Below are 27,275 nucleotides of genomic sequence, written 5' to 3'. Positions count from 1 at the left end.
TCGTCGTCGTCGTCGCCGTCGTCGTCGTCGTCGTCGTCGTCGTCGTCGTCGTCGTCGTCGTCGTCGTCGTCGTCGTCGTCGTCACGAGAGTGCGAGAGTGGCGAGAGTGGCGAAAGTGGCGAAAGTGGCGAAAGAACAAGGACGCCATGGCGTCCGTTCCCCTGGATTTCTGATTCCGGGCAGACGGTTACCAGTGCTCCTTGGGACGCCGCTGGCTCGATCCTATGAAAGTGGTGGCTGTGTGTCCCGCGCTCGAAATTCTTCGCGGCCGCGAGTCGTTGCAGTGGCCGTCGTCACGGCTTACCGTCGACCTTAACGCGCCGCTGGTATCTCCGTGCCTGGACCTTCTCGGCTCGGGCGTGACGGTAGCCAAACAGCTCTGGCCGATGCTCCGCAGCGATAAAAACAAACTCGCACGTCTCTTTTTGCCGTAAGTGTGTTTACCGTGCTGGATGAGGCACGATTATTGTGATGTTTTCTTGAGTGGCGGCCGAATGTATGGCCTGGAAGCCCAGTGGTGCTCCTCGACGGCATTCTAGTGTATTTTAGCATGCGCTACCAAGACTTATTGTCAAATAACCCTCAAAGTATTGTGCGAATAACCAGGGGGTTTTTAATAGAATGCGATTTTAATCATTACACTTACAATTCCTAATGGTGCGATCAGTGCATATTTAATGTGCTAAGGTACGTTTGATTAATGTCAAATTTACTCCTTATGGACATTCGTCGTGGACATTGCTCAACATCTTGGCAGGAGCCTGTTGTTTGGTAAAATTTGTTTTAATTTTTGATTTCTTAAAAGTCATGCCTTCGTGTTTACCTATAATATTTATTATTTTCAATAATATTAGCAATTACATTAGTAAGATGTTGAGCATTTTTTTAGCAAATATTTAATAAAGATGTTTCTATATATTTCAGGATAATTTTCGCTAAAAATATCAATGGATATTTCATTTGCGCTGGAATTTCACTCGCATGTCATGGGCAATTTTAAACAATATCTCAAGCATTATGTCCAACAGTTTTAACAGCTTTTTGACAAGTATCGGAAATGTTCGAGTAGAACAAGCTTTAAAGAGAAATAATCTGGAAACTCCGAGTGGAGTCTGACTGAATGATAAAACAATTAATCTTAAAGAAATGATGGATGATCGTCAGGCTGGCAATGATGATTGTTCCGAAGATTCAAATGGCGACGTATCTGAGAGAGGAAGGAGGAAAAAACTTGCCCCTATGAGAACCGAGGACATAGAGGAAATTAGAACCGAAGGATCGGCGGATGATATGGATCTAGATGAAACGATTGATTCGCATATAGGAGTGAGGATGGAGACCGAAAGGCAACATATTCAATCGCTTCCTTCGGATGATAACGAAGAGGAAGATGAGGATGAAGACGATGACATAGGAATAGATTCTGTGAATATATTAGACACTTTGCCATTAGAAGGTGCATTATTTTGTTTATTAAGTCAGAGCTTTCTTATAATGTAAATAAGTTTAATGCAGTGAATATTTGCGATGTTATGTTCTCATATTAGATCCGTCCGTCGGTTCAAAATGATTATAGTTGTTGAACTTGGATTGTGCTTGCTTATAGTAACGAAAAAATGGGACGTCTATTCGTTCATGAAAGTTTATTAATTGATTCAATAACTATAAATATATTTGAAATGCATTTGGTTATGTTATTATGGTTAACAGTTTTAAAGCTACGCGAAAGCAATATTATTGTAGTTAGTTACAAAGACGTGTCAATTAAAAAAAATATATTAAACTGTTTGTTATTGGTTATATATACGTAAACTAATAGAGTCATAACGATGTCAACAGGTGCACCAATAGAGGGTCAGGAGGTATCGGAAGCTGATCTACTTGGCAAGATAAACGACGATGACGACGACGATGAAGAAAAGTCTTTGTCTCGGTCAGGCGAAGAAGATAGCCTGGACGTTGGGAAAAGACTCACGCAACACGACGATGATTTGGATCCTGCCAAGAAAAAGCAGAAAAAAGACGACGGTTCGGAAGGAACTGAATTGGAATCAAAGGCTGATAAAAAATTATCCAATATGCGACGAAACATTCGGGAAGTAATGGACGAGACGCAGCTGGACGAGGCGACTCTTTCGGCTCAGCGACAGGAAATGGAGCGCTTACGTCGTGTCCAAGAGCAGCAGAGGATTATAAGAGAGGTAGATTGTTAACGGAAATTGAGCAGAATTAACTCGCTTGAAATGACGATCATTTTATCAAAAATATTATTAAATTGTCGACAATAAGTAATAATTGCATGTAAAATTTGTTGTTTAAAGGCGATCGTAGAATATGTTGAATTATAATGTATCTTTTGCTAATTTTCATAATGATCGTTGCTCGTAATCGTCATCTTTGAAACTGAAAAAAAATTAATCCCAAATTTCTTTCTCTCTCTCTCTCTCTCTCTCTCTCTCTCTCTCTATCTCTTTTTTAAATTGTTTTCGTTCAGCTTGAAGAAAAACTAAAGTTTTTTTCAAAATCAAATAGCAATATCTAATGTTGCAATTATAAATCACCGCTGAATATATGAAGATTTAAAAGAACGAAAGAGAGAAAGAGAAAGTCGAGAATAAATTAACGAATGTAGTCGTTGTAATTAACTGACTTGATAATGTGAAAAGTCGATAAAGGCTTCTCGTATGGGCACGAAAGAACTTTGGCAAAAGCCCTAAATTGAGCCACTAACAAAGCAATGTAACCTTAGGTTCGCCTGCCGAACACCGTGATGTTAAAGGTGAACTCGGGCTCAGCAGCGGGATCTCAGGCATCGGTCGGTCAACAGTCCGGAATGGCCCCCAGGCGGCCTCTAGCCGAGGGTTCGCGCTGGCAGCGAGGCGGCCGCATTGGCGGTTACCCGGGCTCTCAGACCTCGATATCGCGAGTGCCGGCACGCGCGACGACGCCCAACGTCCTTCAGCAGCGAATACGCATGATGACGCCCTCGGTGAGCATCTCGCCGGTGGTGCCCAAGAAAGAGCCGATCGAGCACCTCGAGTATTACACGGACTCCGACCTCTCGGACGTCGATGCGGAGGCCGAGGAGGCGATCCTGCACGAGAAGCAAATGCAGCAGGCGCGCAAGCTATCGGGCGTACCGAAGATGGGGCAGAAGCTCGCCAAGGGCAAGGATGTCGTTACGATATCGAGCTCGAGCGAGAGCTCGGACGACGATTGTATCGTCCTCAGCGACCCGAGCGAAGTCGAGGAGACCGACAACGAGGATGACCCCTCCAACTCGGGCATGCATACCAACGACCGCTACAATATTCCCGATGAGCACGGCCGAGTCTTAGGTGATTGAATAATCTCAATCCCCTTTCCTTCATCTTTCATTTTCTCTTATATCTTTGTCACTCTCTTCTTCGGCACTTGAGTTCGCGGAATTTTTTTACACCTTATTTGCGCATTATTGCGAATCGGCATCCTCTATAATATTGCTTGCGCACTTTATTGATTTAATGTCGTGAATGGAAATTTTGTCCATGCGAGCTTTCGATAATTGGCAAATTGAATTTTTGTACTCCACAGTGAACGTTGGCCATCCAGATGACGAGCCAGATGTCTTTTTAGCCCCGCAAGTCGCACGGATTATTAAGCCACATCAGATAGGGGGAATTCGCTTCCTTTACGACAATATCGTTGAAAGCATCGAGAGGTTTAAGACGAGCTCGGGCTTCGGATGTATTTTAGCCCACAGTATGGGCTTGGGAAAAACTCTGCAGGTTGCGAGCTTCTGCGATATATTTTTTCGATGCACAACCTCCAAGACCGTACTGTGTATTATGCCCATAAATACACTGCAAAACTGGCTCGCCGAGTTCAACATGTGGCTGCCGTACGAAGACGTCAACAAGCCAAAGGTAATTTATCGATTCGTGCACATTCTACGTACGGCGTTCAATGCTATATTTTAAAAATAATAACGATGCTTTTATATTTATTAATAAAAGGTCGAGGAAAAGCCGAGTGTAAAGGAAGAGAGCAATCAGAGCGATCTGTCGTACATGTCGAGATCCGGTTCCGAACATGATTCGTTATCGAGCCAGCAGCAACATCCGACAGGATTGATGCCCGAAAATATTTCTTATACCTCCCACGGTTACAATCAGAATCTGTTGCCGCATTACGGGCCGAGTGGTGCAATGTTCGATCCACGTTACGGGCCAGCTTATCCGGGGCCCGCTGGTTACAATCCCATCAAGACCGAGCCCACTTGTCATCCACAGTCGCTTAATCCCGGTATGAATTCTTACGGCCTCGACAATCGCGGGATGCCCCAATATAATCCGGGCTACCACCCTTCAAACATGCAACGGCCACCTGCTTATCCCGGCATGGAATCCAATTTGCACCCCGTCGCTCACGGGATGAATTTGCACGTGACGACACCGATGTATCCGGGATATGGCCCGGCTCCCGGTAGCATGACGGCCTATCCGAGCTACGGTGCTCAGCCGCGACCGGAGAGTACGGATTTCAAGAAGATGGAGAATAACATGGAGAGCCACGAACAGCGCGGCGAGCCCAATCAAATGAGCGTGAAGCTCGAGCCCGGTGAAGAGCTGAAGAAGGAGGTGGTAGAGGAGCCGAAGAAGGAAAGCGCCCCGGAAAAGGACGAAACGATTAAGACTCCGTTTAGCGTCGACGCGCCCGTCGACCTCGAGTTGCGCCCGCGGCATTTTAACCTTCACATTCTTAACGACTCGCACAAGACAATGGCGGCGCGCGCTCGCGTCATACGCGAGTGGCAAAAGACCGGCGGCGTTCTTCTTATCGGCTACGAACTCTACAGGCAGCTGTCATTGAAGAAGCCAAACAAGGCCAAGCGGAAACGCGGACAGCCACAGCCTTTTAAGGATCCATCGGTGGACAACGAGGAGGAGGATAAGAATAAACCACTTTTAGACGAAATGCACGTGGCCTTGGTTAATCCTGGCCCGGATTTGGTTATATGCGATGAAGGGCATCGCATTAAAAATTCTCACGCGAGCATCAGTTTGGCCTTAAAGCAGATGCGCACAAAACGTCGTATCGTTCTCACAGGATATCCATTGCAGAACAATTTATTGGAGTATTGGTGTATGGTGGATTTTGTGAGGCCGAATTATTTAGGTATGGCAGCACGCAATATAAATAATATTAAAAGGCACTAGGTCTCTCGAACAAAAATTTATATTTGATTTAGTGAGCTGGATCGACTAGATTATAATACTATAAAATTACCTACTTGAATTTTTTATTTATTTTTTATTTTTTAATGTTGTAGATGATTTTGCATTTTGATATTTATGCCATTAGCTTAAATTAAGTACATACGCACGATTTTTCAATCACGACTTCTTCAAGTTAAATGATTACCTACTTTACTTGCATCGTAATTTCTTATATTATTAATTATCGTATTGGCATCTGTATATATTATTGAATTTTCTGCGTTATAGGAACGAAAAGCGAATTTTGCAACATGTTCGAACGTCCAATACAAAATGGTCAGTGTATAGATTCGACTCCACAGGATATAAGACTCATGCGGTATCGAGCTCATGTTCTCCATGCGCTACTCGAGGGATTTGTTCAGCGACGCTCACATTCGGTATTACAGATCTCTCTTCCACGTAAAGAAGAGTACATTCTCCTGGTGCGCATGACAGCTCATCAGCGGAAGCTCTACGATACCTTCATGAATCAAGTGGTGAAAACACGAGCTGTTCCCAATCCTCTTAAAGCCTTTGCGGTCTGCTGTAAGATTTGGAACCATCCGGATATACTGTATCATTTTTTGAGAAAGCGTCAGGCAAATGAGGAGGACGATCTTGATTTGGAGGAGACGATGGGCGACAAGGCGCCTAATACACCTGGCGCCAAGCGCGCAACCAAAGCTCGGCAGCCTAAAGGCGAGGGAAAGAAAGGGAAGAAGGCGAATATGAAAAATAAGCCGGCAGCTAGTATACAACCGAATTCAACAGCCATGCCAAACGAGAATACGGAAGTCGATGGTGAAAAGCCGCAAAGTTTTCAAAACTTTAATGCTCCCGCGCCACCGCATCATCAACCACCAATCGCTAATGCTAGTTTCTCACACGCTAACCCACAAAGCTCTTACCAACAACATCAGCAGCAGCAACAGCAACAACAGCAACAGCAGCACCAGCAACAGCAGCAGCAACAACACCAACACCAACAACAGCAGCAACAACAGCAGCAACAACAGCAACAGCAACAACAGCACGGAGGCTATCAGAATTACCGCTCTGATGAACGCACGAGCGGCTACCATAGTAATGAATATAACGATTTTTATGGTAATCCGAACCAACAATCGCAACAAAAGTATCCATCTGCTGGAAATTCAACTTTCCAGCCATATTCACAGAATACGAATTATCCATCGAATAATCAGTCTCAGCGGCAGCAATATCAAGGACAGCAACCGAATTATAATATAACGTCAAGTGATAGTAATACAGCAACCGGTAGTCATGTTCAGAGATTTTCCGGAACCTCACCCACAGGTCCAAGTCCATCGCCAAGTGCGCCCAATTATCGATCCGACCAAAATCCCCCAATAGGAGTTACCGGAAATACCGTATCATTTTCACGATCTAATTATCCCTATCAAGAACGCGATAGGACTTATCCCACGACCATTGGACAAGGACAGAGTTACTCGCAGGTGCCGAATCAACAATCCTCTGGCTTTCAACCTCAGAATCAAACGTCTAATCAGATTACTATGCCTGAATACGGCACTTATCCGCCTGCAAATCAAAATCAAGGGTATAATAACGCTCCTACCCAGTCGATACCGAACACCAGTATAAACTATCAAAGTGGCGGCACACAACAGCCAAATCAAAATACAACCCTTGCAAATAACACCTCGGGATACATTAGTAATCAGCAGCAACAATGCCCTAATCCGCCTGTGGTGAATACTTCCACTTTTCCCCAAAATCAGCAAATGCCAAGCTCCGTGCATCAACCGTATCAGAGTCCAGTGTCGCAGCAGAATTCCAGTGTCCCACCAATGCAAAGTCAACCCCATTCGTATACAGTGAATCAGTCAGGGACACCTAATCCGGTAGCGGTTTCACCCAGCATGGGTTTCAATCCGAATCAGCAGCAGCAACAACAACAGCAACAACAACAACAACAACAGCAGCAGCAGCAGCAGCAGCAGCAAGCACAGCATGCTTATCAGGCAAATTTGCCACAAAATCAAATGAGGGGATATCAGAATTTGCCACAAACCCAGGCCCCTAATTATATGCAGAGTCATGTGACTGCTAATCCAAATCAACAAAATCAACCTCATGCTTATCCCAATGATCAACAGCAGCAACAGCAACAACAACAGCAACAACAGCAACCTCAACCCCAACCCCAACATGGATATAATCAACAACCACCAGCGTTTTCGCCTACAGCTCAACAGGTAAATGTTTTTAAACAGTTCTTTAGACTTTTAGATAGTACACACACCTTCTATTACATCAACCAATAATGACTAATTATTGAAAGTTATATTAATTATATAATTACTTAAAGTATTTACTTAAACTACATTTCGACTTCAGAACAATGTTTTGTAAATTTCAATATTATAATTTCTGTATTTGTTGTTTTTGTTTTTTATGTAGTCCCAAGTACCAAGTGGACAAATGGGATACTCATCTAATCAATCGGCACCGACAGTGCAATCTGCTCAAGTACCTCTTGCTTATCAATCGGCTTCTCAAGCAAACCAAACGAATTCTCTCGCACAAAATCAACCTTTGAATTATCCTCAAAATCATCAACCCCGAGGTGGCAAAAACGTTAATCAAGACGATCAACAACATGGTTATCAGCGAACCGATCCTCAAACTGCTCAAAATCTTAGTAGCAATTATCCGGTGGCGCCAAGCACGCCTCATGGCTTTTCCCCTACGAATCCCCAAGTTGTGCCGGTTAATCAGGTGCCTGGCAATCAGCAGCAGCAGCAGCAGCAGCAGCAGCAGCAGCAGCAGCAGCAGCAGCAGCAACAGCAGCAGCAGCAGCAGCCAACGATACAAGGTCAAGATCAATTTTGGCAAAGAAATTATCAAAATTGTAACGATCCGTATTATAACGATACCAACGTAAGTCAATACCACGGGAGTTATCAAAGTAGCGTTGCTGCCCCTGGAAATTATCAAACGACTCAGCCGAATCAACCGAATCAGCCGAATCAGTCGAATCAGCAGAGCCCACAAATTCAACAGAATCAGCAAACCCCGCAAATTCAACAGAATCAGCAAATCTCACAAATTCAACAGAATCAACAGAATCAGCAAAATCCGTATCACGATTATTCTGGTAATAGCATGACCGATGCGAAGATGCCGCAACTGGGTGTCGGATCACATATGCAAAACTCGGTGCAACAGCCCAGCAACGTCAATTCAATTCATAATACACCGACCCAGCCACTTCCGCCGGTGAATAACACACCAATTGCCGCCCCGTCGTTCAGCAATCCAGTTAATACGACGCCTGGAATTGTCAACACCGTCCTTAATAATCAGGCTATTGTGGAGCAGCCGCATAAAGAGGAGAACAAAGACAAGGATGACTTGGCGGATAAAGATAAAGCTTCGGAAAAGGATAAGGATAAAGAAGAGAAGTCGGATGACGAGCTCGTGACGAAGGACGAGACGGAAAAGGATAAATGTTCACTCGGTGGTCTAGCAGGTGCTATGAGTAATCTCAAAGATGATCCGGGAATCCCTTACGATTGGGCGACTGAACTGATGAAAGGTTACATGCCAGGTCTTATAGACGCCTCGGCAAAAATGACTCTATTCTTTTGTATCCTCGAGGAAGCGATTCGTCTAGGAGATCGCGTTCTCGCCTTCTCGCAATCCTTATTTACCCTGAATCTTATCGAAGACTTCCTCGCTAGAAACAACTTCAAATACGCGGATGGTCAGACGGAGGCTTGGCTGAAAAATATCAATTACTATAGACTCGACGGAAGCACTAGTGCACTCGAGCGTGAGAAGCTCATCAATGAGTTTAACGTTAATCCAAAAGTCCACTTGTTCCTTGTATCAACGCGCGCCGGTTCCTTAGGTATTAATCTCGTGGGGGCTAACCGAGCCATCGTTTTTGACGCCTCGTGGAATCCTTGTCACGATACCCAAGCCGTTTGCAGGGTTTATCGTTACGGTCAGCAAAAAAATTGCTACGTGTATCGGCTTGTCACTGACAATTGCTTGGAAAGGAAGATTTACGATCGACAGATCAGCAAACAAGGTATGGCCGATAGAGTGGTGGATCAGTGCAATCCCGACGCCCATCTGTCGCTTAAGGAGGCGACGAGAGGACAGTCAGGTGCAGGACTTTTCCGACTCGAAGGACAAATACACCGACGAGGTCATGCATATAGTCCTCGATAAGCACTCCTCTCTCTTGACTAAGCAGCCGTTCCACCACGAGAGCTTGCTAGTTGATCGGAAAGATAAGAAGCTGAGCCAGGCGGAGAAAAGGCTTGCCAGGCGAGGTTATGAATTAGAAAAGATGGCTGCCAATTGCTCGAGGCCCAGCTACAATTACGTTCCTGGGAATACAGCAGCCAGAGGTAATAAACGATTATTCTCATAATTATAAAGTTTCGCGTGCTGTTTTATTATGAAACAGTGGCAAAACTTGAGATTACGACTAATTATAATCTTTTAACGTGCTTCTCGAAACACGAATAATATTAATCAACAAATTATGTAAAATACTTTTATTATTCGTCAAATTTATTGAACAATTTTGTAAAATCATGTTCTGGTTTTAGTATATTGATTTTTTTTTTTTTTTTGTGGTTATAAACGTTGTTTTGGAGTTATAACGGATACGTACTTGCAAATTTATATCATAACACGTATATCGTTATTATTTAAATCTTGTATTTTTTTTTATTTTATTACTTGATCCTTTTATCAATTCCAAATTTAGCTGAATTTGATCAATCATTAATGTACAATTGGCATTTATCTTATTAGATAAGAATGTAGCCAACACCCATAAGACATTCGCGTTATTATAATCGTTTGATATTTTTAATTATTGAAGCTCAATATAATAATTTATATATATATGTATGAATATGACTGGTTATGTATCAGTGGTTGAACTAATGAGTTTTTAGTGTCTGTTTCATCAGGAAGCCTACAGATCAGACAAATACGGGGCGATGGTAGCGGACCAGCACCAAAACCAGTGGCATCCGTCAGACCGATGCAGCAACGTGGTGCAGAGGGTCTCAATTCGCGAAACTCTAGTGGCAGCAGATGGATACCAGCGGAAGTTTGGCAGCGGCAGGGCATGAGCGCGCAGGAGATGACCTTACCCTTGGACGTCGTTATCCCCACAAATTCGCCCGACAAGGGCAGTATCGTATTGAAGGCCGGCCAGCGGGTCATGGTTCTTAAGAGCCCGAAGGGAATTTACATGCAGCTCGAGTCCGGGAAGATCATTGCTATTAGAACAGCTTTAAAAATAAATCAGCAGAAGAAGGATGACGAGCCACCGAAAAAAAGTAAATTGCTCTCACTTACTCCGTCCTGTAGTCTACTCGATTTTTCTTCAAATCTCTAAGATACATTTTCAAATACATATCGTCTTCTAATCTCATCGGTTTTCGCCTCCGTTTTTTTTTTTGGACGAATTAAATTTTGAAAACTAAATCTAACGGCCGTGAATTTATTTTTATTCTTTAGGTGTAACTCCGGCACCACAACGAAATAATAAGCCGGATGTAAGCTTCCCTCTACGTAATAATTCAGCCATCTCGATAATCCCAAAATCGTCGACATCCAATGCGCCTGCTCAACAGAATCGCTCGATCGTTAGGACGGGTGTGAATTATCGGCCATTCGGCGAAAAGGAAGTAGCCAAGAGGACAAAACCGGTAGCTACGGCCACCGCCAAGCCCTACTCGAGTCAATTCAGTACCAATCAAGTGTCATTGTCAAGAGTTAATAAATCAAAGCAGGACAATCCAAACGACATTGGCTCCATGGGCGAGAACTCGAATTCATCCGATAGCCACAAGGTGCGAACGGAGCAGAGAGTCGAGGAAGTGCGCATCGAGGATGTCGTGGCCGAAGCCGGATCAAATTCCGACTACAGTCCGTCTAGCCGCCCGTCGAATTCCGACACCGACTCGAATTTACAGAGACCCGTAACGGAGAACAAGGGTAGCTCCAATTTCCCCATCGACTCGTCAACGGCAAGGTCGCAGCCTATAATAAGGCAAGCACAGGATCGCGATTGTTACCTATCGGAACAGAAGGCGACTGTGCCGAAGAAATTCGACCTCGGCAGATCGGGCCCGCACAAGGATAAGAAACCAGACGGCAGCGACGAAATCATTATCGATGACTCGTCGCAGCACCAGATCCAACATTCCCATGTGCACCAACAACATCCACCTCATCAGCTTGGCCATCAGCATCAAACAGTTCACCAGCCGATTCCCCAGCATGCGCACTCAGGTCGAGGGCAGTCACGCGTTCAGCACAACAGCGGTGTGCCCCGGGTGACGTCGGACATCGTTATCAACAGTGGCAAGAGTGCCATCTCCAATACGAATCTCGTCTCCCCACCGGTGACGCCCGCACCGGCAGCCGCACCAGCACCCGCACCCGCACCCGCACCAGCACACGCACCCGCACCCGCACCCGCACCCGTACCCGCGACAACGACACCGTCCAGGACGCCAAAGCCGGCGCCCACCGAGCCTATCATATCCCACGATACCTCGATTCCCGGTGAAGCTATCCACGCCGCGGGAGTGCCTCAGGGCTACCCCTACGCTCAATACCCGAGGTACTACGATTATGGTGATCCGAGGTCGAGGCCGCTTACGGATCCGTACGGCTCGTATTTCCCCTCGACGGCGCCGCCCCATCCACCGGCTATTTTATCCCGGACGTCAGGTCCGGAGCTCGGTCAGGTCACTCAGCCACCAACGCCATTGAAGCCAGTGCTCCCAGAAGAGACGCCGAAGCTCAATCTTGAACCAGCGCCATCGGTCTATTCCCGTGTCGGCGCATTACCACCAGCCAAAGCCATCGGACCCGCCGATCTCGGTGAACCTATTACAACGAAGCCCATCGACCCGACGCCGGCCCCAAGGACTGCCACTACCGGCCCCAGCGGCGTACCATCAGCCGTCATTAGGGAAGAGCCTCACATCCCCACCGCATTTAGTCATCCGTCGAGTGTGAGGACGGCGTATCCAGGGCCTTACCCACCGACGCCCTACGATCCCTATTCGCAACATTATCCACCGGCGCCTGCCAGCTCCGCTACTTATTCCCCAGGAGGTTAGTTTTTGTTTGCTCCTCCTTCTTGCATCCTACGTTATTCTACAGCCATGTCAACGAAAGCTTGGCAAATTTAATTTAATACTCGTCACAATGCTCGCAAGATTCTTAATTCACACGATATTCACGATATTAATAATAATAATTTCAAAAAAAAAAAAAAAAAAAAAAGAAAGAACTTTTGACTAAAGCAATAATTCTTTTTAATAAGTTCTTAATAATCATCAATACACTCGTTTAGTTAAGAAGTATGCTTGACTTATTCATTTTTATTTCATTGAAATCGTGATTGATGGGAAAAAGTACAAACAAGAAAAAACCTTTGCTTTAAAATTCAAAGATAAAAACAATTTTTAACTTCTCTTTATTCTGCAAGTATAAAATTACATGGATAAATGTGAAAATTCCGTAATTCAGTGTGTCTCGTTCGTCTATTATTTATATCAATACTCTTGGTCTCTCTTTGCAAACATTCTTCTTAAAGTTTCAGTTTAACGTAAATTGCTAAAATATTTTCGCATTTATCAATTTTACTTGTATTGAACTTGAATTCAAACAGTAAACTGTTTACAATACTCGCGACAATGTGAGACTCCGATGATTTTCGCACGGAAGCGAAGAGCTTTTTTATGTCTGATAATGTGCGAGAATTCGTGGAAATTGACGTGATTAAGCGGGACTCGGGACTTGGGGCTCGCAATGTCGGCAAGGCCCTTTCCACGAGGCCCCCCCCCGCCCACAGCCGTCAGCCGTACATCATCAACGCCAATTTTCCAATGTTCACAGCGACTCCTGGTTACCCAGCTTACGGCGGCCCATCTTACAATGCTGACTACGCCCGCATGTACTCGGCCTTCCATGGACCGCCGCCTCCGAGCGCCGCCGACCCATACGTACACAGGACCTACGCGCCACCCCCGGCGAGTCACCCCTCCAATTACTATCCTCCCTTCCCTCATCCGCCCCCACCGCCCTATCCCAATTACTCCTTCCTACCACCGTATCCGAATCCCAATGTGCCTGCCGAGCCGCAGCCGCCCAGCCAGTAAAGTAGGGGCGACACCGACGATCGGCGTCGCCATCCCGGGTGAGCCCCTGTGCCCGATGACGTCGTCACCGTCACGGGGTTTTGTCCGACTGCACCCTCATTCGGCCCCATCAACCCTTTCCACGTAATGCTACTTACGCTACTACACGTACACGCACACCTACGACGGCTGTTTGCGATAGTTGCACGATCGAGAGATATTGCGCCTCCTCGGTTGATTTTGTTCGTCCCATCTTATATCACCTCATCTTATTATAGATAAAAATTTATACACACATACGTGCTCGCTGGCGTCATTGTACATTGATATATTTTTAATTCGTTACAACGAGTGCTTATGTTCTTGTTGGCTCGGTGGTATTGCGCAAATTTTATGATTTTTATAAAGCTGTTTTTATTATTATTATTATTATTATTATTATTATTATTATTATTATTATTATTATTATGATTATTATTATTGTCTTATGTTTTTAATGGATGATTGTTGGAGTGGGCAGTGAGGGGAGGCAGCAAGCGGAGGGCAAATTCAATCGACGAGCCGAGTCGTGCAATTATTGAAATAATGTTAGGGATGACGGTACGATGTTTTTAAGGAGGCCCCCTTGTTATTTAGGGAGATTCGTAATTTTGCCGTAAGAGAATGCACATGCGCGTAGTACACACGATACGAACAAAAAAGTACTCATACTCGCGCGCACACACGCGCGCGCGCACACACACACACACACACACACAAAAAATAATAACAAAAAACTAACACAAAATCAGAATTTCTTTTTATATGCATATTCTTAAATAATCCGATCTACAGTTGTGAATTGCAATTGAAGTGTCGAGAGTGTTTGCAATCGGAGTGCTAGAGTGAATGATGGATGGTGTAAAAAAAGTAGCAGTAGAAGATGTACGAAAATTTTAATGGTTGATAATTGTCTCCGAGTAAATTGTAGACTCAATCGTTCCTCAGTTATCTCGTTATGTAATTCGCGTGAATCAAGTGCAATCAATTATCATCCGTATATTAACGAGAGAGAATATTAAGAGTTTGTTATTATGTATACGTCAAGGAAATGAATATGTCTCGCCAGATATTTACAGGTCGAGTCACACGTCGACTATATTATTCTCATTGAGACTGCATATATAAGCTTTTTAAGCTTTTCAATAGCCCAACTCGATCTCTATCGTCTTATTTCGTTTCGCTTTTATTACTTTTTAAGAGATTTTTTTTTTTTTTTTTTTTTTTTTTAATTTTTTACATCGATTCTGTTTACTTATTCTAACGTATGTAAAACAGAGGTTTCAATCGGTATTGAAATTAATTAATTTCATTTCATTGCTCTTCAAAACCATTTTTTAAATTATACGACTAAATTTTTCTTTAACAACGTAATGTTTTACAAAACATAACGATCGCGTACTTTGTTGTGCAGAAATGACATTAAATGATATTTCTAATTATAAGTCACGTGCAAAACAATTAACAAATCGTTTGCGCGTTTTTGTATTATAACTTAAGTATTTGATCATTGGAGAAAAGGTACATTTTTATACGATTGACTTTATTTAATAGATAAAATTAACTTCAATGCCATATTAATGTCCCTTGGTCAGTACCTTATGTGGATGTTAAAAAAAAAAAAAAACTGTTCATTTGCACTTTTAGACATGTATACAAACATATATATTATATCCACGGTATATTGACGTGAACTGAAAACCATATTGTCATTGTACGTTCATTTCATTCAATGTAATGTCATCACTGACGACTCACCTACACCCGTCTCTTTTCATTTTCGATAGTAATGTTATAATAAAGAAGAAAAAAAAGAAACCAGTATTCGTTTGTAGAGATATTTTTAGCCAGTCGGTAGTAATAAAAAGCTTGAAAACCGTCGAGTTTTATACGAATAATGCATACACATTTGCTTTTAAAGCCTTGCGGCTTTATTGATGGATATTTAAAAAAAATACACACACACACACACACACAGCACATAAATAAATAAATAAATAAATATATATATATATATATATATATATATATATATATACAAATTGGAACATGAATAGCGGGTAGGATTTTAATATTTGTTTTTAGGAGGATACTTAAACGAATCGAGTGTAGTAGCGCAAGGACCGTAGATAAAAGAAAAAAAAACAAACAAACAAAAAACAAAGAGAGAACAAAACGAGGAATTTAACGTTTAAACAAAAGAAAACGGAGGCGTACGTGAGAAGGCAGCCGCAACGGCCTATTATAGCGTTATTTCGCGATTCTTGAATACTGTGATATTTTTGTCTCAGCTTGCGTCTACGGCTCCTTTCGTTTAAATCCTTCCTCTTCTTATTTTCATTTTATTATTTCTCCGAACGAAAGAAACGATCTACGAATATAATAGGGCAGCTTAGAATCGAAGGTCAATCGCGTGAATGGAATCAAAGAATTTAGTGTGATAGAATGATAAGGAGAGCTTCAGAGTTTATTGAGTTCAAATGAGTAGTTGGTCTCTGTTATCCTTGGATGGGCGTGTTATATGGAATATTTTTTATCGATACGATGTATATTATATATTTTAATAATTTCATGATTTTTTTATTTTTATTTTGCACCCGACAATTGTTTACAATATAATATAAGATTGTTCATAAAATTAATATTTTGTTTCTTGAAGATTATCGATACTACATCATCATAAAAATAGAAACGAAGACTTTATGTATTACCTTCGACATTTTATTTTATTTTAATAGCTTTATATATTTACATTTATATATATATATATATATATATATATATATATATATATACGCATGCGTATGCACACACTTGCGCGCGCGTGAAATATTCAAGATTAAATCAAAGTTTTATAATATTATAATATTAAGTTTTTCAGAAGTGTATGCTGACGAATTATCTGTTGGTCTTTGAAAAAGAAAAAGAAAAACTTTATTTCCATGAAATTCTCTTTATTTGTCTTTGAATTATAATAATAAATATAAAAAATAAAAAAAAAATTGGCACGTATCATCCGTTTTTACGGTGATAAAACATGCGTTTACGTACGTATTTTTCGCGCTACGATTGAAGATTTTATAATTGTTAATGAAACGGTAAATATATGCAAAGAGCGTAATACGCGTTATTGAATGCATTTTACGGCACAGGTATACCGCGCGTAAGGCAATAACAAAAACATTATAATAAAAGAGAAACGCGAGATAAATGCGGTGACTCGGCCCGTCCTGGCTTATTTGTTTTAACGTACACTACATAGATAACGTAATTAATTATACTTATATCGTAGGGAATATTCGGCATAGCATCCAGTGCACGCATTCTTACATATATGCATGTATGTATCGCTGTATATATGTATGTACATGAATGATGGTTTGGCGGCGCATTGCAAAAATATTGTTCCAGCCGGCTGATGATGACGATTCTTCGTGGTGCGACTATATTTACTTAATAGAGGAAGCACTTGTTTTTATTAAGATGTATTCGATGATTTTATTATTGACATGTGCACGGAGTTCATACCGAATAGAAAATTCTACAAAAAGATTATATGATTTGTCGAGACGCGGACTCGCGTATTCGTAGGACGAGAATGGAGAATATTTTTATCGAGAGTTTTTGTACTCTTTATGTGTCTGTCCGATCGCGTATTTTCGGTTTTTTTTTTATCCTGCCTTTTCCTCTCTCTCTCTCTCTCTTTTATTTTTTTTTTTTATTGAACTTTTTAATTTTAAAGAATATGGTAGCTTTGGAACTCGTTGTTCGAGTTATGAACAACAACTTAGTCAATATTTTGAACAAAATGACACCATTGCCCTTTTAGTATTTGCTTGTAGCCATATGAATTCTTAAGCACAATGTAAACAAGATCCAAATGAAAAGTAAAAATGCCTACTAGAAAAGTTTCTTTGCTGTCGCGTCGCGCGTTCATAATATAGATTAAGTAGAGTTAAAGTGAGAGGGACGCGGAATCTCTTTCTATTAATTTAACTGAGAGTCTAGCCGCCGAAGAAAAATGGTGACAATGGAGAGGAGAAAATGCGCGTCGCGCATCCACTTGTAGCGATTGTACAGAGCGACACGCTTCGGCGTCTATATATTAAAATATAAAAGAAAAATTATAAATCAAGAAGGAACACGAAACATTGTTCGTTAGTATTAAGCGTAATGACGATGGCAGCGTTTGATAATTATATATGTATGGGCGTTTAGCCTCTGGACGGAGGGATGGAGAACGAAGAATGTGACGTTCAAATGGGATTAAAGAGAGCTGGAAGCGATCTTTGCCTGTTATAGATTATTTGCCATTTACGTATTTTGTAAATAGCCATTATTTACATTTCATACTTATTTATTATTAAAATTACGTTGTACACCGTTGGTGACGATAATGGCGGCGTTTCACTGCGGCGACGTTGTTCATTAATTATCGCTTTCTTCGATGTCGGAGTATCTTATGTAAAATACATTGTTTATACCAATTTTACTGTCTATATTTTATTGTCTCGCAATAACATTTTCTCTTTTCATGTAATATGATAATTTAAATTTCTCCTCCTATACCTCTCCACCCCCCCCCATTTCTCAATCACTCACTCTCTCTCTCTCTCTCTCTCTCTCTCTTTATTAAAAATAATTAAAAAAAATAGTCGTAGAAAAATTAAATTACTAATCATTCAAAGGACTCGTGCAATCGAAGGATTAATGTTATAAGAGGGACATAATTGCAATGCAATATTTCTCATATAATTTGTTGAAACAATCAAAAGATTTCAAATAAATTTGTTCCATAAAATCTGCATACAAATACTTATTCAAGTATAACAGTGTTTACAGAAACAATATTTTATTATTTCATTTTTTATTCATTTTGATGTATATTTAAGATAATGATTTTTGTTTAAGTATTATTTAAATCGAAGTTTTTCAATTGATAATCATTAAAGTTGAATAAAAATAATAAATACATAAAAAAGATATTTAATTTATTCCTGATGTTTTCATGCACTATTAATCTTGTTAGATAAGCATTAAAAAAAAAAAAAAAAAAACGTATATTGTAAAAATATGAATATTAAAGTAAAAAGTTCAAGTTGACAACGCAGATCTGTAAAGTTGTGAAATGATGTAAGCTTTTAATGCGCATGCGCAACTGTTTCGTATATCTATAATTTCGCGATCCTTTAAGTCGCTTTTACGTTCTTTTTTTTCAATTCGACATTCTGGTTTTTACTTAGTGTGATCAACGTATTCGTTCATCTTTTCTTATTATCGTTGGGTAGTATCCATAATTGTGTTTTAGTCTAATAATATCGTAAATCCATATGTGTATTGTAATAAGCTACGAGATTCTTGAGAAATCTAGTTTTTTAGCACAATGATATGGGTGACGATTCTGTGAATAAAATGATGTGATTACTAAAATTATAATTACAAATTATTTTGTAAATAAAACGTTCATTCACAATACCATAGAATGACAGATAATTCGCGTAATTCGAGAAAAGCTAAGAAACAATCATTACTACCTGGTTGGATCGAGCGCTCTTCGAAAAAGTATCCCGATAAATGTTTTTATTTTAATGAAAAAACAGGTGAATCTAGATGGTCACCACCACCTTCGGATTCACAATCAGAGGTAAAATGAAAAAATTCGTATTATAGAATGTTTATTTTAATTAAATAATAATTCATTATTTATGATAATTTTTTTAGGTTATGAACTTAGAAGGAAAAGGTAAAAAACGGAAAGTATTGGATAAAGAAACTGAAGAATCTTTATGTACAAGTACTACCATTGACGATGACGTAAATTCTACGATATCTGATCGGCCTAAATTAAAGATTAGAAAGTTAAAAGTTCATAACAATGAACAATATGAAGCCAATAACGATACGCCTGCAATGCGCCTGTATAGAGAAAAATTGGCTCAAAGAAAAATTGCTCTCGAGGCTAAAAAGAATACTCCTAAAGCATCTATACAGAAACAGAATAAAATGTTATCGCCACCTAACGTAACTTCTCAAGTTACTTCTTCGTCATCAAGTTCACAAAGTCAAAGAAGGACCCGCCGAACATGTTCCAGTCTGTCCAATGAAACAGCTTCCACTTCTTCCAATAATTTTCCTAATATATCTATTGTGGATACAAAAACAGAAAAAACATTACCTATTGTTGAAACATGTAAAAGAGCTACTAGAAGTTTGGTACATGAGTCTGTGAATAAGACAGGTAATATTTCTAAACTTCAGATTCAAAAAGCAAGTTTAATATCTTCTAAATCAAATGCATCGTTGCGTGACAGATCAGTAGATACAGGTGTAATTAAAAAAAATTTAGTAGATACTAACAACAAAAGAGGTTCTCTTAGGAGATCCGTAACAAGAAATTTATCAAATGATCAAACTAAAAGTTTTAGAAGAAGTTTTAATAATAAAAGCATAATAGATGATATTAATATAGCAAACACTTCTATGAAATCTGTAGAAACAAATTCATCCAACAAACAATTTAAAAGCATTTCGAGCAATAAAAGGTTATTAGATGACAATACATTAAGTACTCCTAGAAAATCTATGCAAAAAAATTTATTAAATGAGTGCCAGGAGAGTTTGATAAAAAGTTCAACAGATGAAAGATTTGTAAATAAACATTCTCCTATATGTACTCCTAGAAAATCGCCAAACAATACATATACTCCTAGTAAATCTGCAAGTAAAAATTTGGCAAACAAACGATTGCAAAATTATAGAAATATAAATAATGAAAGAGAGAAGAGATCTACATTTTTTCATCAACAATTACATATGAATAATAATATATTAAATAATTCTATGCTTGATAAAGGTAAATTGTTTAATTTTATACGAAAAGATTCATACATGTTTATTAGCTTTAGACAATCTTATCATGAACAATGATTTTTTAGAAATAAATGAAAATAACCAAGAATATTTCAACGAAGAAGAAAATATAAAAAACAGTAGGAGCTTGGATGAAATCGAGGTGGCCAATGTGCATTGTGAACAAATGGAATGGGAACCAATTGAAGATGAAAAAATAATGTCAGAAGTGAGCTTTTATATAAGCAGTTTAAATTCTTTGGATTTAATTATTTTTTTAAACAATTTACTGTAATTTTATTTTTTTCGAAGGTTCATTCTGTTAGATACCACCTATGTGAAAAGTCTGCAGGAGTATTAAATAAATTTTCGTGCAGCGCTTTGCAATCATTGGATACCTCGGGAGAGAAGCATGCATTATACATAATTATTGACACAAATGTTTTTCTTTCAAATTTACCATTTATTGAAGAAATTCGAGATTCTCACTCCGACATTTTTGGTAGACCGTTTATTGTTATTCCTTGGACTGTTTTACAGGTATAAAATATATAGTTTAATTATGCTACATTAATTTTATAATAATATATTTTAAATTAGATAAATTATTATGTTTTAATAATATAGTAATACGCTTTAATTGACTGTTTATTCATAATTTTATACACATATATTATAATTTTAGATTTTCTCACTTTATCTTTTCTTAGTTTATAATGATAATTAATATTTATCGATATAATTATTAATAATGATTTTGCTCAAATTTAATTTATAAAATTTTTATAAAAATATAGTACTGTAGTTTAACAATAATGTCGAAAGCAAGAAGTTACAACTCTTTTACACAGGGAGAGTAGGACAGATGATTTATCGATAGTTGCTAATGTACAATATCTCGAATCTTGAGACTAATTACAGATTTATATCTTTTATTTAGGAACTTGATTTTATAAAAGATAGCAACAATCCTACAAGATCGCAAGTCCTCAAACCCAAAGCGAGGAAAGCCGTAGAGTTTTTAAACCATCATTTCACCATTAAGCATCCTCGTTTCCTAGGTCAAACGCCAATGGATGTAGAAAAAAATAAGAAAAAATTTGTAATTGAGTGTCCTGACGATGAAATATTACAAACCTGTTTGCAATTAAAGGAAGCGTTTAAATCACCAGTAGGTAGTGCTGACATATTATTAGTTTAAAATTAATGTTCTAATATCGTTGTTAACCACTCGTTACTTTCATTTTAAATTTTCAATTTTTAAATTATAGGTTCTTTTATCTTATGACAAAAATCTTTGCAACAAAGCCATGATACATGATATTCCGATATTAGGTCGAAATGATCCTTTGGAGAAAATATATTATTTAAAGGCAGCAGAAACTACAGAATTTCTGTCAAACAGCCTTCATACGCATATCGATAAAAGCGAGGACGACAATGGTTTTGTACAAAAGGAATTGCTTGCAGCTGAGGATATTATGGAAAATGGGAAAGCTGTTCTCAAGGCTGTTTTTTCAGCGGTAAATAATACAAACATATTCAACAAATATAAACAAGATAAATTTATCTTAGTTATGTTATCTCTTTCTTTCTATTCATGTATTATTTAATTAATGTTTCTACTTCAGGTAGTAACTAATGAAATGAAACACTTATTTGGAAAAAGATGGGAAAATCATGTAATTATTAAACCACCTTGGACAATAGTTGATGTTTTAAAGTGCACATTGAAACATTGGATAGCTGCTGTATCCGAATCCTTTGAAAGAAGAACTGAATCAATGATACGTAACATTTATGTGTGCATTAACGAAGTGCCAGAAGGTGGCAGAAAATTGCAAGATGTTAATATTTTCTTAGATCAATGTAAAAACGTAATACAAACTTTAAATAATGCTAAATATCCCTCTTTGAAGCAACAAATGTTAACTCAAATTGACGTAAGCAAATTTATTTTGCAATTTCACATATATTTCGTTGAGAATAAAATTATTAATAAGGACATTGATTTTAGGATTTAAAACAAACATGTATGAATAATATAAAGGAATTTAATAATGTAAGACTTAAAGAATCTGTAGGATCTGAAGACGATGCAGGCGAAGAGGAAAGAAGGGCATCGCTTGCTTTTAAGGTGTTTGAAGAAATTTATGCTTTTGCGAGAGATACATGGTAAATTAAATATATTGATTATCCAATATTATAAAATATACATATATATATATATATATATATATATATATATATATATATATATTATTTATCTCAAATGATATTTTCCTTATTTTTTTCGACAATGTAGTGGTTTATCTGCTGATGCTATGGGATTACAATGTTCTTTCTCATATAATAAATTGCATCCTTTTCTTACGACAAAGATCGCGCTTGAGCACCAAAATGATGTGGGTACTAATGTAAATAGATTATTACAAGCGCTAAGGGTGTAAGTATTTTACCTAATAATTATATTAAAAAATTTTGTAATAAGTATTGTTAAGCTACTTGTTTATGTACGCTTTTTGATATTTAGAACTCTGTCCAAATTGAACGAAGGAACAGGCCTTGATAATACCATTATTCTTTCTCTATACGAAGAACTTGTTAATTTTTCACCAGATTTGAATTTTAAGGAGCTCAAGCAAGTGACACCGCTTGATATTTATTGTTGTGTAAAATTGAAAAAAGCGACAATTGAAAATGGATACGAGCAGTTACAAGAGTTAGCCATACACTTTTGTCGAATGGCAAATCATAAGTATTCGTGAAAAAAATTTGCACACGAACATAAGAAATCGTTGTAGCAATATAAAAAACAAAAAAAAAAAAAACAAAAAAAAACAAAAACAAAAATAAAACAAAAAACAAAAAAAAACATTCGGTAAATTTGACTGGAAATACGCATAGAAGAAAATAAAATTTCAATGCTTAGGATATTATTTTATTTTCGTCTTTTTAAACTTTGCACATTTGTTCAGAAAGCGAAACAATGCGTGGTTGTTACGAGCTTATTTATTATTTAAATTTCGATGCCAAGTCCACGGTGGGTTCAATTTGAATAAAGAAGAGGGAAGCCGTTTTTTGGCGGCTGTATCCAGTTGTCTCTCGAGTAGTTGACGTGTTGTGTCTCAATGACATTAAACGTGTACGCGTGTCGCGACACCTTGCTCTTATTGGCCTCCGAGTAGTGGAGAACCTGGCCGTGTAAAAGTATGCAGGTGCCCTTACGCGCCACTACCTGTCGAAAGGAGCTCTGTTGGTAGTAAGCCACCGGCTTATCGTAGACAAATAACTCTTGCGCTTGCGGGTCCTTGTTCTTCAAGTAACGCCTGTGCACGCCACTTTTATGCGAGCCCTGGGCTATCCAAAGGCAGCTGTTTTCTTTGGTTGCGTCGTCCAGAGCTATCCAGAAGCTGACGAGCTTGACTGGATCGGTGTACAAGTAACTGGAGTCTTGGTGTACAACGACTTGAATATATAAAGAAATTGAGAGGGGAGTGTAGTAAGGTAGCCGGGTATCTTATGCAGATATTATATTTTTAGTCATTGCACTTGTTACGAGGAATTGGCGTAAGGATAGCGTTGGTACTTCAAACGAATTTCAATTCTTTATCGATCGTTTAAAATGTTCAGAGTGCAAGAAGTGTTAAATAAGTTTGCGATGGATGGTATCATCCAGTATTTGAATTTTTCATTTGTATCCGAACTCATCAATCTTAACAATAATTAACCGATGGAGTTTGAGTAAAGAAAATTACGCGTCTCCCTTTCAATTTTAGTGCAAATTAATTACTACAAAAATTTTCAGAAATTTAGTTTCATACGTCGATAATGCACATAAATACTCTAAACTAATTAATTAGCACTAAAATACTTGCGAAGCCGTTTCTTGTATATAAAATAAGCTTGTAAGATATTAAAATTGTAGTTATGATTTTGATTGATATTAATTATATTTTGTATAGATATTATGAAACGGAGCATACAATAAACATTATGTTAGCATTAACATAAACAAATGAGAAAGAGATTGTAATCTTTACCTTCAGAACCCACTCCTGGATTTTTATAAATGTACATAGACTGGCAGATGGCCGGTTCGATCAGCTCCAGTTGAAATGCAACTTCCTTAACTTTCTCACTGAACGTGTACTTTTTAAAGACGGGATGCAACCAATGTAAGGCATGTCCGACCTTCCAACGTTAAAATTTCGGTGAATTACCGGACTCGGAAGAACTTTTAAGTTGCCATTAAAATTCAAAAGCATTTCGTTTACCTTATTAAGGGATATCCGGGGATGAACTTTTAATTTCCCATCTTCTTCCAAAGCTTCCGATTCAAAAAAGTAACTTACTTTGTTTGCACTTTCAAAGAAGTAACGGTCTTTGCTCTGAAATAAAGAATTACGTACGTCAAATACTTAAAAAGTATTTGATCCTAATTCTTTTAAAGCACTAATTAAAGCTCCATAATATTGCTTCCCATAATGGATTGATAAGGAACAAAGCTAAACGGTAAAAATTCATTCATTTTTTTTTTTTTTTTTATGATTGAAAATTTTAAATAAAGCAATATTTGTTTATAAACAGTCGATATGATATGGTCGATGCGATCATGGTTTTCAGAATTTTCGAGATATATTGTTATGTTAATTGAAATTTGCATTTTTTTATTTTGAATTTTGTATATTATTAAAAATGTCCATTTTTCACACGGGTGCGATCGCGCACTCATTATTACAGAGTTTATCGGGACATTTATTATTCGCCAAAAGATAATAAAGATTTTTATGTGCCATTTTTTTGTATGTATAATTTTAGAAAAAAAAACAACCCTTTAAATAATATAATTTTGAATAATAGGATCGATATGTTTCAATTTTTCATATATAATAATTAGTATTCGCCAAGTAATAATGAAGAAAATGGTAGTTTCGTTGTTGTAATAGAGTTAAATATAAAGTAAAATAGGATGAAAAATTCATTGAAAAAATAATAATTTCAAATGAGTCGTTAGATCATTTGATACAATTTGCATTTGGGGCTAATTAGTCTCAGAGTGTGTTTTTATAGTGATGAATAACTATTTTACTTAAATATTCCTTAATAATGTACGTGCGTATGCGTGTGTTTGCGCGCGCGCGCGTGACATGGAATTGTAGTTGTTATAATGATATACTCAGAATGCTTAATCTTGATAAATTTCGATTGCATGTATTTTGCGTTGAATCGGTAGCTTTTCTCGACTTCTGTTAATGTCTAACTGCATAACTTGAACAATTTGGGAATTTCTATTGAATGATGTTGATGATATTAGCTTAAAGAAAATCCATAGCTGCTTAATCGCGCGATTTTCGCTAATCGTATTTATTTATTAAATATTGACAAAAAGTATGCAGATGCCATCGAATTAAATCTATTATTTTATAGAATCAATATGTAATAGATGTGATTGAAAACGTGTAAAGCGGACATCACGAAGTAGAGAAAATGTTTTTACCTGTTGGTTATCGACCGTATTGAAGACCTTCCTGTCTTCTTCGGGTGGTAAATTCGTCGTAAATTCCTCCCCGGCGGACTTTAATTCGTCCACTTCCTCTGGTTTAAAGAAGTCTTCCAATACGACAAAGCCGTCTTTTTCTAGCTGTAAAATAAAGGCGAAAAGCTTAAAAATCGATGAATACCGGAGTTAGGAAAAAAGTGGAGGATCTGGTCGTTTGAAAGAAAATTTGAAGTCCCGAATTTTAAAGTCAAATGAGCAGTTTCACAGCCATAGGAATAATAATAAAAGTTAATGCAATTTTTCACTTATCTCCATTTTCATTCGGTAAAATAGTTCCCGTGATTCATTAAATCCAAATAAAAAATTTATGATTTTCCCTAAGTCAGCATTACTAAGTAAGTAAATAAATTATTAAGGAAGCGATATTTCAACTCAATCGATTATTTTTCATTTTGCAATCCTATGAAATTTCATTCATATTCGTAGCGGAGAAATTCAACGCTCTCGCTAATTTCTATTCGCAATAATTTTACACGTACACGCTACGTACTACAATTGCGTATGAAAAATCGACGTTTTATTGCATTATACATTAAAATACGAGATCAATAGTAATTCAAAGCTAGCGTTAGAAGAAATTTCAATTCGAATTGAATAATCAGCCATTTAGTGGTAAATTTGAGTAAATGAGCTTTAAATAACAAACGTTGTGCTCTATCTAATATTAATCTCAAGCCACATGTAAATTGGCAATAAAATCCATGTAATCACACGTGGACGGTGATTTATTTGTTAGAGTCTTTATTTTTATCTTTTACAACTGTGCAACTTTGCCGCGCGTATATAAGTCGGTAAATTAGCGCATTGGGAAATTCCCAGTATTTTGCAGCATTCGCAAAAGCATGACGATGCGTTGAAGCTCCGAGCGAATGGAAAATCGCCCGACTGTAGGAATTCGAGAGACATTTGCACTAGCGACGAATAGAAACATCAAAGCAAAAACACGAGTTTTCGCTTCTTTCAATCCCGGAAACAGGTTCGTAAGTTAGCCGACATCGGGCAAAGAGATGTGGGCCCCTTCACAACCCGATCCGGTCCTCGTCGTTTATTGTTTGCGACCTTCGAGCCGACCGGCGAATGGCGTTTCCGATTCGCCAAGCATTTATAAAGGATTTGTTTTCGTCTCGCAGCCGAAAGTTGAAGGCTACTTTTTTTGTTTTTGCCGTTGGCTCGCCAACGAACCAAATGGCGACGAATCCGACGCTCGGCATCCGGCCGATTAGCGATATTCGCGATTCGCCTCTCTTTGCCCGTATCAATGGAGGAGAAGGCTCGTTACGATCCGCGGGCATGTCGAACAAGACGTTTTGTTCCATGTAATTTCAGCGGGACATTGGTGTTTTCGCGCGCACACGAGATGACGAACTCTCCCCCCCCCCCCCCCCCCCCCCACCCCCCCCAGCACCCCCG

At 38.6% G+C, this 27,275-nt stretch overlaps 3 protein-coding genes across 3 annotated transcripts in view; 2 read left to right on the top strand and 1 right to left on the bottom strand.

Annotated features, from left to right (window-relative positions):
- Positions 1–504: 504 nt before the first annotated feature.
- On the top strand, positions 505–13,817 carry LOC105360423 (uncharacterized). Its single transcript, XM_011497317.1, is given in 14 exon segments — positions 505–687; positions 925–1,456; positions 1,840–2,201; positions 2,750–3,338; positions 3,574–3,905; positions 3,996–5,157; positions 5,487–6,171; positions 6,313–7,126; positions 7,208–7,480; positions 7,686–9,385; positions 9,387–9,646; positions 10,205–10,594; positions 10,776–12,386; positions 13,173–13,817. Coding segments are annotated over 13 exon segments (8,751 nt in total). The 5' UTR covers positions 505–687; positions 925–1,146; the 3' UTR covers positions 13,436–13,817.
- Positions 13,818–18,733: 4,916 nt separating this feature from the next.
- Swt1 (Swt1 RNA endoribonuclease) lies at positions 18,734–23,137 on the top strand. The gene is given in 9 exon segments (XM_011497316.1): positions 18,734–19,097; positions 19,175–20,174; positions 20,425–20,531; positions 20,615–20,842; positions 21,243–21,473; positions 21,574–21,834; positions 21,934–22,314; positions 22,317–22,477; positions 22,608–23,137. Coding segments are annotated over 9 exon segments (2,994 nt in total). The 5' UTR covers positions 18,734–18,935; the 3' UTR covers positions 23,071–23,137.
- An 84-nt stretch (positions 23,138–23,221) lies between these two features.
- Phyhd1 (Phytanoyl-CoA dioxygenase domain containing 1) overlaps positions 23,222–27,275 on the bottom strand; it is a 7,796-nt gene continuing 3,742 nt past the window's right edge. The window contains exons 2-5 of the mRNA XM_011497061.1: positions 25,803–25,946; positions 24,580–24,693; positions 24,346–24,496; positions 23,222–23,770 (exon numbers count right to left, since the gene is read on the bottom strand). Coding sequence (XP_011495363.1) covers positions 23,352–23,770; positions 24,346–24,496; positions 24,580–24,693; positions 25,803–25,946 — 828 coding nt within the window. The 3' untranslated portion in view covers positions 23,222–23,351. The remainder of the gene's footprint in view (positions 23,771–24,345; positions 24,497–24,579; positions 24,694–25,802; positions 25,947–27,275) is intronic.

The sequence above is a fragment of the Ceratosolen solmsi genome, unplaced genomic scaffold (genome assembly GCF_000503995.2).
Source record: "Ceratosolen solmsi marchali unplaced genomic scaffold, CerSol_1.0 scaffold13, whole genome shotgun sequence".
Classification (NCBI taxonomy): Eukaryota; Metazoa; Arthropoda; class Insecta; order Hymenoptera; family Agaonidae; genus Ceratosolen; species Ceratosolen solmsi.
This window is presented reverse-complemented; position numbering and strand designations above follow the sequence as displayed.